General features: G+C 42.7%; 1 protein-coding gene across 3 annotated transcripts; it reads right to left on the reverse strand.

Annotated features, from left to right (window-relative positions):
• Positions 1-2468: 2468 nt before the first annotated feature.
• LOC112571311 (39S ribosomal protein L14, mitochondrial-like) lies at positions 2469-6878 on the reverse strand. Of its 3 annotated transcripts, XM_025250222.1 has the most exons (4): positions 6705-6878; positions 4293-4436; positions 3177-3239; positions 2469-2991 (listed from the first exon to the last, which is right to left on the reverse strand). In XM_025250222.1, the coding sequence occupies exons 3-4, from the start codon at positions 3236-3238 to the stop codon at positions 2619-2621; spliced, it is 435 nt and encodes a 144-aa protein (XP_025106007.1). In that variant the 5' UTR covers position 3239; positions 4293-4436; positions 6705-6878; the 3' UTR covers positions 2469-2618. The 3 variants fall into 3 exon arrangements, with proteins under 3 accessions (XP_025106007.1, XP_025106006.1, XP_025106005.1); XM_025250221.1 differs by lacking the exon at positions 4293-4436 and having other exon boundaries at positions 3177-3242; XM_025250220.1 differs by lacking the exon at positions 4293-4436 and having other exon boundaries at positions 6705-6877.
• Positions 6879-12249: the final 5371 nt, after the last annotated feature.

Consider the following 12249-nt stretch of genomic DNA (forward strand, 5'->3'; position numbering starts at 1 on the left):
GCAAATGTGTAGAGTTAGAGGTCTGGAGTTGACAGACCTGTCCCACCAGTTTATTGTCATACCCATTTCAATCAAAGTTGTATCAGTCTTTTTCCCCTATGACATCTGTAAATACAAGTATGTTTTTCCAAGTTTATCACCTGTTCACTATGGCTTTTTGGCGAACATCACTTATTAGTGTTCAAATTAGTTCGCAGTGTCAAGCAGGAAGCCACACATGGCTCCTTCCCACTTTTTTCTGGGATAAAAGTTGATCAAAAAACAAACAAAAAAAAAGTCTTGGTTTTAATAGGCTTTTGAATTGTTTTAACACCTTTCTGTGCCTGCATTCTTTACAGCATTTGCTGTTACTGGATTCTCAAACATCACCACTGTAAAAAAGCAAATTGAAGTCCTGCTTAAGTTCTTGCCAAATGTGTTCAGTCAATTACAGTATACAGGGCTTGTAATTCTTTGCCATTTGGTGGATTTTCACCTTTGGAAAACAAATTGTTTGATGGGTAATAGGCTTCAAGGTGAAAAAATAGTGATAACTATTATGGCTGTACTTTTCAACTGGTGTGCTTTCTGAAATTTTTTATGCACATGTTTATGTGTTGAAAATAGTAGGAGAGAAAATTATTGAGTTGTCTGATAAAGCTGGCAGTGTGTGAACATGTAGGTGGGCTGGATGAAGAAAACTGATGACAGGGTTGGGCTTGGATTTCTACTTTTTTATTTTCTACACTAAACCATAACAAGCCCTGATTATAACAAAATAATCTGTACCATTGCAGTACTGCAATGTGAAACAAATAGTGTACAGGTAGTCCTCGACTTACGACGGGGATCCGTTCTTAACGCGGCGTCGTAAACCGAATTTCGACGTAAGTCGGGTCATACGTTCATACAGTACTGTACCATAATAACAGTACAGTACTGCAAACACTTAGCCTATCCAAACACCTGTCCTAACAGAGTACCCTACATAGTTATCAATAAACATAAGTACAGTAAAATATTGTAGTACAGTACGTTTAATAATGAAATACAGTACTGTAAGTGCTGTAACAGTAATAAACAGTGTTAGGTTAGGCAGACGTTTCCAAACCAAGCCTGTCTCATCCACGTTGAACACTTGTTGAGCACAGTAACCACCCTCCTCAATTATCTGAGCCAATGCATTAGGAAACTCAGTTGCTGCTTTCTCATCAGCACTAGCAGCTTCGCCTTGCACTTTAATGTTATGGAAATGGGCACGATCCTTAAACCTCATTAACCAACCCCTACTCGCCAAAAATTCTTCACTTTCACTTCCTTCCCCCTTTTCTCTTTTCATCGCCTCAGACAGTCGCCTAGCCTTCTCCTGAATAACCATAAAACTCACAGGAATACGGCGTTGACTTTGGTCTTCCAACCAAAGCGCCAATAATCTTTCCATCTCAATAATAAGCCCACTACGTTGCTTTGTTATCACTGTCGCTGTAAGTGGGAATGAGTGTCGTAACCACGAAACGACGTAACTCGAGACCGTCGTAACCCGAGGACTACCTGTACTTCGTTTAAAATGCATCAAAAATGTTTTTTTAAAGTTACAATTTTTCCAGCATAATTTCTATGTCCTCGAAGAAATTCAAGCAGGCATTGTCAGTTGGCAAGGCTTCTCTGCTTTTTGGGATTCTGTAGGTGTAATCATGACAGACTATCTGGAAAAGGGAAAAACTCTTAATGGACAGAACTATGCATCAGAATTAACACAACTGAAGGAAGCAGTTAAGTGGAAACGATGAAGGCAGATGTACCTGTGCTCTGGGATAACTCGCCCGTTACCTCTCCTCAGGTTGCAGTAGCTGAAACAGTCAACTGTAGCTTTGACTTGCTACCCCATCCTTCTTACTTACCAGACTTAGCCCCATCTGACTTTTACCTGTTTCCTAAACTCAAATCCGACCTGCATGGTCACCATTTTGGAAACAACAATGAGGTCATGTGCTATGGAGAAGTTATTGATGGTCCAGATGCCACCTTTCGTGATTGGATTGCAATGCTTGAGCATCATAGGACCAAGTCCACTTTTGTCAAGGGGGACTATGTAGAAAAATTGTCAAAAACTGTCTTGTTTCTGCACTCCTAGGTTTTTAGAACTTTGAACTACTGTTGTAGACTGCAAGTTAGTTTGAACAGTGGGTTAAAAGATGTGAATAAATTTTGGGGAACACCACAGTACAATGATTATCAATCCCTGGCACAGAGAAAGCATTGGTGAGCGCCATTAAAGTGCACAGTAAAACAGTGAAGAAAAAAAAAGATCAGTGAAACAAAGATGTAGATCAATGGACAATATAAAAAGACAGTTCCCACAAGCAAAGTTAGGTGAATGGACATCACTCAAAGGCTTCAGTTTTTGCAAGAAACAATGTGATAGTCATAATTTTTGTCACTTCCTTTTCAAACAACCTTTTTCACAAAGACTGTAGTTAAAACTTGGATACAATTTAAAAAGCATTTATTCACAGACTGATCAGATTCTCTCGTGCTTGCCATCAACTCTTCACAATACTACAAAGAGTCAGTTATGAGGAAAGAAAAGTCATTTGAAAACATTTAAGTTCATGCCTTCTGGAACAGAGGACATGCTATTAAACAAATCTGGTAGCAAGTGAGAGGATCTTTGTGAAGTCACCTTCCTTGTTACGCAGTACTGAAGGAATAGGTGCTGTTAAGCGTGTGCCAACAGGTGTTCCATTCTCCTCCACTAACACCACATTGTTACTGTCAAAACGAGGTATGTTGGGTTTTTGTTTTTGTTTCAGGCCAACAATATAAGCATGTTTCTTTTGCCCTTTTATTGCCAATAGGACTTTATCTCCAAGGTAACCTACTTCCCGCTTGTTATATACATGAATAATTCGGGCTGGTTTCCCTATGGCAACTGCAGCACGCCCTAAAGCACTGTTGTCAACTACTCGAACTCGAGCCAGTTTGCGCAGCTCTTGCAGACACTGTGTCGTGCTACACAACAAGAAAAAAAAAAAGAAAGTTTAAATAAAAGAAATGTAAATGAAGTCAATAAAATGCAAGTGAAACAAATGAACTCACAATTGTTCTCAGATACATTGGGATGAATTAAAAAAATGTCCACTGGACACGAAATTTTAGGGCCACTCAATTAATTGTGATAGGCTGATCAGCCTTACCTGAAGGATTGTCTTGCCAACACTTTTTGCACATACCACGACCGCCAAACTGATCCTGCCATTCTGCTAGGGAGATAAAGTATTGTCTTGTGTATATGGACAACTAAAATATTAAGAGCTAATTTAAACAACAGAGTGAAACAATCCATGCATACCAAGTGTAAAACTTAAAGACATTCATTTCAAAACTAATCTTAAAGACCTTATCGAATGGTGACAAATCAGACCAAGGATGTGTATAGGTGGATTGCTGTCTGTCAAGACTAGCCTCTTGCGAAGTTCTCCGTTGTTAGTCTCGGCGAGCCGTAACAAAGAATGTAACAACCAGAAGCTTTCTTTTATCATGCCTTGTTTTAGTAATCTGAAATGTGAATGAACCGGAAGCTTTCTTGTCTCATGCCTCATGTTAGCAATTAACTGGAAAAAAATCATCTGCCAGCAGTCCAAGGATATTTGTGCTCAAGCAGTTGCAGACCGCTGTCCTGATTTAAGGTATGATGATGACAGCAATAACATGATAGGATAAAATGGAGAAGTAACATGATAATCCAATAGGCCTTCCCTGTAAGGCAATGACTCGTGAATTGCAGGGTACAAATAGCAACATGAACGGTGACTCGTGTCACTCACTTTGGGATGTACTGCACAGAACTTGGCAAGTCAGACATCAAGAAATCATTCATCTGAAGTTGTGCATTAAATTGAACATTACCATTGATGATCATTAATGGCTAGAGTTTATTCTATCACCCAAGTTGGCACGGATTCTTGGCTTTTTCAACTGTCAGTCAATATTGCACCAGGCATGATGCCTCAGGTAGCTTTCATGCTTGTTTACATAAACCACAGGAAATACAACTTAATTGATCCCATGGGGCGATTCAAGATAGTGCTTGTACTATGCACATATAAATGATATAAAAGATAATATAAATATACACGTTGAAATAGTCTCACACATATTCCTAACAACAGCAGATGTCTACCTCAGGCTACTACAAGTTCATGGCCAGTAGAGTTTATCAAGTGAATGGCGAATGAATGAATTGCAGTGACGATTGATTCTGTATACAGCCATTGTGTGCCTACACCCAGACAGCAAGAGTGAAAACTCACACGATCAGAAATAGTATACGCGATGCCTTCCTGAGGATTTGCAGATGACAAGAGGCTGCCAAGTCCCTCTGCCTGATTCCCTTGATCTTGGAACAGCTATTATTAACAAGGAAGACAAGACTGTTCCTGTTTCCTATGGAGAGGCTGTGGAACCAAGAGATGAAAGAAAAAGTGATGAAACTTTCAATGATTAACTAAAAGAAGTGTGTGAGGATGACAGATCTGAGTTTCCATAGGAGGTACAGACATTGGCTTTTATGGAGGATCACGTCGGTGTTGATGTCCCATTGAAGTGTGAGCGGTCCGGTGGCGCAATGGTAAGCGCTGTTAGCGCCTGTCACCAATACAGTGAAGGTTGGCTGCCCAGAGTTCATTTCTCGTCTCGGGCACGCTGATCTTTCTCTGCACGTGACATCTGTTTACAGGGCTGGCTGCTTACCGTAATATAGCCTTAGCTGCTGACACGGCGTAAAACACCATTCCCCCCCCCCCCCCCCCACCATTGAAGTGTGTTATCAAAGATAATACCTAGATATTTGTAAGAGTCGGCTACCTCAATGGCATCATCATTGATAATACTGATGACTGCCTCAGGCCTGTTCGTCCAAAAGTCGAAAATCGTTTCCTTATCTTTGAGGCATTCAAGACAAGAAAGTGTATCACACCAGTCAACAAAGTCAAGAGGAGTGCCACTATGATCCTGTTCGCTATCATACAAACATGACGGAAAGGCAGCAAATTTTATAAGAAAGCTTCTATCCGTAGTACTTCTACAACTGTCATTGTACAGTACGAACAATAGTGGAGACAAGCCGCAGCCTTGAGGGGAACCTGTTCAGGTGACAGCAGAATCTGAGAGAAGACTTAACAGAAACTCTCTGTTGTCTGTTTATTACAAAGTCCAGGATCCAGAGATAGTTGGTGAGACAGATAGAAGTCTGCAACTAGACTCTACTGAGTAACTGTAGGTGCATATGTCAGACAAATTGCATTACAGAAGCTATCCATTTCAAAGTGCAATCTCACTGAACAGAGGAGAGTAGGGTGTGGAGTGGTATGTTGTTAATGAGGGGATGGGGGATGGTGTTTTATGCCAAGCCAACAGCTAAAGCTTCATCATACATCAAATACTGACAGGCAAACTATTGCCAAGACTATCTCTACTATTTTCCTACAATAACTCTAGAACCTTCCCAAAACTGAATATCCCCTTTCCTAGACCAGACCTCTTCAAATCAAGTCTAAAATTTTCAGGAAGCGTGCAATGGAACAGCCTTCCTCTCCATCTCAAGCAATTGCACTCCCTGAACTGCTTTCAACACCATCTATCTAAATACCTTCAAGACATATAGATGAGGCCTCTAGAGATTCCTCCCAACTCCAGGTGACCTTGTAAATATATGTTCTTAACCATCACCTTGTAAATATCCACCGTTCTTTATGTTTACTACAATTTTTTTCTATATAAACTGTTGTATTAAAGCGCTAAAATATCTTTATCTACCTAAATCAAGGTCTTTACCTAAACTCAGATCGCCTAAGTGGGCCTAGAAAGCTAGAAATGGCTCGTTTTTTCCTTTGCTCCGAAAGTGTCAGTTTTACCTTTTTGTTCATTGCGTTATTTTGTGATGGTACTTATGAAGTTCGATGGAAACTGGTCATTTTAAAATACTGCATATTGAATTTATCATACTAACTCTAACCCAGGGATGCACAACCTACGGCCCGCGGGCCAAATCCGGCCCGCGAAACTTCTGCCCACAGTGCAGGAAATCGGCATGTTAGTAATAAAAGAAGACCTTAAAAAAACGAAAAAAAAAAAAAGGAAGAAGAAGTATTTATCCCCACGTATGGGCGTTTCGCAATCTTTTTTTCGATGGACGAACATTTCGATTCAGTGCTCTGACTTGGTGTCTCTACGATGAGGCCGGACATTCAGAAGTTGGTTTCGGGAAAACAACTTCAAATACCCCACTAATTAGTACATAATTAATGGCAAGTACAACTTGTTTCTAATAAAAAATGGTATCTGCTCTATTTTTTTTTCCTTTTTGTATTTTTGCGGTGAAGTGGCCCGCGACACGGCTGTCCGAAATGGATATGGCCCGCAGGCCGAAAAAGGTTGGGCATCACTGCTCTAACCCATAACTTCGCTTCAGGCACAAGACAATTTTTTTAAAATATAGGATCTTCGGTGAACAAGCGTTTAAAAATAAAATTGGTAGTGATACTAATTTTCAAGTAAAGCTGTATCCTGAAGTGCACAGTCACATTAACGTAAAATTAATTAACCAACATTTTTTCTAGTTTGCTATATACAGAATTTTCACAATGTTGAACGGCTAGTAAAGAAAGAATGCGCTCCGCACGAGCTTGTTTTAGTAACCCTGACTCTAGACAAAAACAACTCACCGTTCAGCTGTTATATTTCAATGTATGCCGAAGATATTGCCTTCGTGCTGACAAAAGCTTTTTACAACAGTTAACAGTAATGTTTACAGTCGTCTAAACACAGTCGATGTATTAATGCTGTACTTTTCAAGGGCGCAGCCATTACTAGCCAAGGGGAATCAGCATGCGAGTCTAGCAGTACAGTCCCTTAGTTCATAGATGTGTATAGGAGTTAGTGCTTAGTTTTAGTTTATTCCTTGTTACTCTTTTGAGGAGCATAGGGCCGCAACAACACCTCGCCAGTGGACCTGGTTTTTGGGTAGACCCCCTCAGTTGAACCCATGTGGTTCCGACGTCCTTTGCCTCGCTCTCTACTGTTCTTTTCCAAGTCTGCTTCGGTCCCCCAACTCTCCTCTTCCCCTAGAGCGGCCCGGTGGCGCAACGGTTAGCGCTGTTAGCGCCTGTCACCAATACAGTGAAGGTTGGCTGCCCTGAGTTCATTTCTCGTCTCGGGCACGCTGATCTTTCTCTGCACGTGGCATCTGTTTACAGGGCTGGCTGCTTGCCGTAATATAGCCTTAGCTGCTGACACGGCGTAAAACACCAATTCCCCCCCCCCTCTCCTCTTCCCCTGAGGGTTCCAGCCCAGTGCCTGCCTGGCAATGGTGTCAGCTGGTTTGCGCAGGGTGTGTCCTATCCACCCCATTAGCGCAGGGTGTGTCCTATCCAGCCCCATTTGTGCTTTGTGATGCCTTAAATAGTGGCATTCTGGTTGTTTTTTTTCCACAGGCTGCTGTTGGAGATCTTTTCAGGCCATCTTATTCCCAGGATATGGTAAAGGTCTGGAGCTTGTTGTTGATGGTGTTTGTCACTCTCCAGGTTTCAGAACTGTAACCGGACTGACGATGTCCCTCGGTAAGGCCAACACGTACCGCGGCTCCTGGCGCCCAATCAGTCGGTTCCTATCGGTATTCCAGGAAAGAGGACGGAAGTTCCCAAGGAGAAATTTCCACTAAAATTCTAGCTCTCGTACGTCGGGTGCGTTGTCTGATCTCTACCTCGCGTTGTGTGTGTTTTCCATCCATTACACTCCCGCACTCAGCCCACCTTGGAATCCACAAAAGACCTGCTTTTTCCCAGACAAAAGTTTCTTTTCTTCGGTGCGTCAACTCCACGGATCTTCATGTGTATTCTGTCTGCTGCTCTGTCACAACTACACGGACAACAGAAATCTCTTTCACTCTAGCGATACTTTTCATCTATTTCACACGACGAGGACATACGTACGACACGCTAGCATTCGTTCGGACTAACACGCTCACACAGGTAAATAAGTTCAAAGACAGATTTATTGACATAATTTGCACATACGACTACTACAGTCAAATCTCCCTACTATGCCACCTACCGGGACCGAGCAAAAGTGGCATAGTAGCGAGAGTGGCATAGTAGAGAGGGTTCGTAAAAACGGCTTTATTTGCTCAAGTTACCCGTCAGTCCAAAGCTCTCAAGAATAGTCGGCTGGCGCTAGCTGTCTCCTCTCATTCTTCCCCTCACCTCTTCATCCTCCACCCCTCCCAACCACATCCGCACACCTGCATCCTGTCACTAGTCGACCCCCTCCCGCTCTCCCTCTGTCACGTGACTGTCACCCGGCCAGCGACCTACTCCCATCGCCTGCCTCCACCCTCCCTGTGTGCGTGCTAGGTTCCATCCACCTAACTGCGATGTCCCACACTACCATACAGTATAATAATCGAGCACTGCGCGGAATTTTACAACTTGTGTCTTTTAACAATCACAAAAAGTGGCATAGTAGTGAGAGTAGGGGTGGCATAGTAAATTTTTTTTTACATTGAATTTATAGTCGGGACCGAGAGTGGCATAGTAGCGGGGTGGCATAGTAGAGAGATTTGACTGTATATATAACCTACCTACCCAGCCTTCTAAAAGTTAGCACCTAACTTCCATGGGTAGGGAAAAAAGGGGTTGAGAGACGCGAGCCGCTTTCCATCGGAAAAATTAACCACCTTGCGGCAGAATGGTACTTGTCCCGTTATCAGGGTGAACAGAACTAAAGCTGTACTTAAGGTGGTTTGAGTGACGCGAGCCGCTTTCCAGTGGGACCAAACCTCGCGGCAGAATGGTACTTCTCACTTGCTCAGAACCAGAGTTCTACTGCTTTTCCAAGCAGGAGCTGCCGCCTTTCGGTAAACAGGTGCAAGCATTGACTTTTGTCTATACTAGACAGTTTGGGTGCTACGTCACCCGCTGTTGTCGTCCGTCTCGCGCTGCGCGACCAAGTGATGGGGTGGAAGGAGGTTCAGGGTAAGTGTAACAGAAGTAATGATTTTTGTGCGCACCACTTTTTGAACCAAATATTCTGTTGTTTTGGTTGTTAGTAAAATTCTTGTTCCGCAAGATATGTCTTTAATTATTGCGATTTTTTTTCTTGAGATATGTAAGCGCACGCATTGACCCTATACTGGGGAGTACATGTTTGTAAGATTTTGAAAAGACCGCTTGAAAGAGGCAGCCCGGTTTTACCTGCAAGGAGAGAGTGCTCCAAGCAGAGGGTCCAGTGTATGTAACGGCGGGAGCAGGTCGCAAGTTTTCTTTTCTCCAGAAAGAAAACTATACATTATAGTTGTCTAGCTTTTAGATGACAGCTTTTGTTTATTCTTTAGTAGGAGGTTTGTATTAAATATGCAGAGATGTCAACGTTTGGGTATCTTGATCTTGTTTACACACACAGATGTGACAGAGAGGACAGGTGTGTTCACGGGTCACACTGTGTTCTGAATACAGCATATCAATCTTCAGTGCTGGTGTTGGTACACTACTGTAGTACGATGTGCAAGAAGCCTAATGAAGACTTCAAAGGTGACGCCTCTGCATCTTAATAATAATCATCTGGACTTACACGGTACATTTTTAAAGTGCAGATTAGACTCAATGTGCAAAACAAACAAACAAACAAACAAACAAACAAAAACAAAAAACCTGACAGGTAATGCCCGTGTAGCGTGTGGTCATGTGACTAAATAGTGTTTACAGGAGACGAATGTTCTAAGCACGGACCTTCATTATCAGATTCAATGAACTTGAAACCTGGAGAAATAAACACTTCATGATTTGGGAAAATGTCAGGCTTGACACTTAAAAAACCTCTAGAAATACTATAAAATGAAATTCATCAATAAAATGTCTGAAATCATTGATATTGTCGTATATGGGACAGTCCTTCAATGTTATACGATAAAAATTTCAAATCTTTGTTCCTTATGAAGTCTGGATTGCAACTACAATTATTGGTACTAACCGCACTGTCCAGAGTATTTCAACTGTTAGGCCACGGCTAAGTACTCATCTCGTGTTAGGAATTCCTGTTCGTGTCCGGTGCCGTACATCGGGTTTCGATTTGTTTTCTTCTCACTAGCACTGAATGTTGGTGGTGGTTGCCTAGTCCAGTTTGTTGGCAGTTGTTGTTGAGTAGCACTAGAGGACGTGGCTCGTTGTAATCTCGTGTCGTAGTGAGCTTGACTGGTGTTCCCAGTTCGCACGGGCTTTGGGGATGGAGCGTCCTCTGAGTCCGTGTGATGCCCGTGTTTTCCGAGCGTAGTGGGCGGTTGCACAGTTGCTCCATTTCGGGATCTTGTGACGTCATTTGCGTGGCGATGGTTGTTGTTGTTGTCACAGGGGTACGAGGTTCCCTTGTTGTCTGGCATATCAGGGTTGTGGAGGCCGACAGGGAGTTGGCAACTTAGAGACTGCAAGTTTTCAGAGATCTCTCCCCTCCCTCTTCACTGGTATCGCAGATCATGATTGTTGTGGGGAGCGTCCGTCTTCCGCATACAGCTTCTCATTTTTATAGAAGTCCATCTTGCCCTCGTCACGGGCTCTTTGTATGCAATCTGCCTGCCGTCTGGTCAGATCATTTGCCACTCTGACTACCTCCGTTCTCAGTTTGTCTCGGAGGGATTTACTTCCAATAAGCATTTTGCCCGACCATCTTTGAAACCTCACAATCAGAAGCCTAGGACGCGAGGCATCCTGTCTCGGTTTCCCGAGGCGGTGTGCACGTTCTATATCATCGTTGATGAATCCCCACAAAGCTCGTTCAGGAGTCCCACCTCCTTTTCGGCACATACAACATAATATTCCTGGCTAGTATCTTCCAAGCCAAACATTTTAACATTATTTCGCGTGATACTGCCTCCAAGCTGTCAGTATACCTTCAGCTTCCTCCAGTCTTTTATTTAGCTGCTCATTTTCTACTTCCAGAGCCATAAAGCGATTTTTCTCTTGTGTTTATTGCAGTTAATTGTTTTTGTTTGCGCAGTCGCTTGTTGCGCGGCCTGAAATTGCAAAGAAATCTGATGGGTAATGGTTTCTCCGACACTCAGAATCTGATTTTGAATGGTCGAGACCAAATTTAGTTGAACAAGTTCTAGTAGAGATAGAGAACTGGTCAGAATAAATAGCTCTTGCCAAACTTTCAGGAGTAGGTTGCCCTGACACTTCACAAACATTGCCAGTGTTAGATGTGGCGAGGCAGGTCCTCACAACTAGGTCTGCTTTCTCATTGATTACATTTTGATCCAGTGAGTCGGTCGCTTGGCACCTCGTGTCGTCAACTGGACCAGGGTTCGTTTCCACATCTCCAGAAGACATTAAAAGACTGGCTATGATCATGGCCAGGATACATCTTGCACGGGCAGTTCGAACTTTGTCCTGTAAGGCTGCGGTCGCCATGACTCTAGGCCACATGAAATGCACAAAACTACAGTAAGCGGCCACAAATGACACGAAAACTTTGATTTTCCGCTGGCATTTTCAATGGCCTTATCTAGCGTAACGGTTGGTGTAAGAATTGTTGTATAGCTGTCTTACTTATCACAGAAAACAACAGAACACATGGATAGACGTCCGTCCTCGTTGGTGAACAGAGCTCACCCCTCAACCAGGCATGACGTTCTATAGTGATGTTGATCTTTAAGATAAAGTGTTTGATTGTATCATATACAATATACATTAAGGTCCTGGGTTAGAAAAATGAGAAAATATAACTGAGAAAATTATGCTAAGCCAGTAAGAAAATTGTATTGGGCATTTTCATTATACAAGTGGGATGCCCACCGGCAGATGTTGCATGAAAGAAGGGGTCAATGTCAGTCAAGTGGTTCTCAAAGTGTGGTCCCCACGCACGTCAAGTGGTCCGCGGCTGACAGTCATCAAATGTCAAAGGGATGTTTAAATCGCCAGATATGCTAATTAGTCCAGTATCGATTTCACACCAGTGTTAATTGTATCCATGTCCAGCTGCTCGTTGCCATAAAAGGCTGACTGACCAACTGTACGTCACAGCGCGAGCATTGCATCCTCTATTACCCTTAGTAACGCAGTCCTCCTCTCTATTTTTAATTTTCATGTATTATCAGAGTACAGTGGACTTGCTGACATCGCTGCGGAGCATCTAGACTGCCACTTACAACAACTTACTGTTGCGAGACTGGATTTTCAACACTTGTGAGATTGAAACTCTCCGACCCTGATCACGATATTA

The sequence above is a fragment of the Pomacea canaliculata genome, linkage group LG8 (genome assembly GCF_003073045.1).
Source record: "Pomacea canaliculata isolate SZHN2017 linkage group LG8, ASM307304v1, whole genome shotgun sequence".
Classification (NCBI taxonomy): Eukaryota; Metazoa; Mollusca; class Gastropoda; order Architaenioglossa; family Ampullariidae; genus Pomacea; species Pomacea canaliculata.

Coding starts and splice junctions, on each gene's coding strand:
- LOC112571311 (XM_025250221.1), bottom strand. CDS start 3,238: ATGGCAGGATCAGTTTGGCGGTCGTGGTATGTGCAAAAAGTGTTGGCA. Junction 2,992..3,176: donor TTGGCAAGACAATCCTTCAG/GTAAGGCTGATC, acceptor CTTGTTGTGTAG/CACGACACAGTGTCTGCAAG.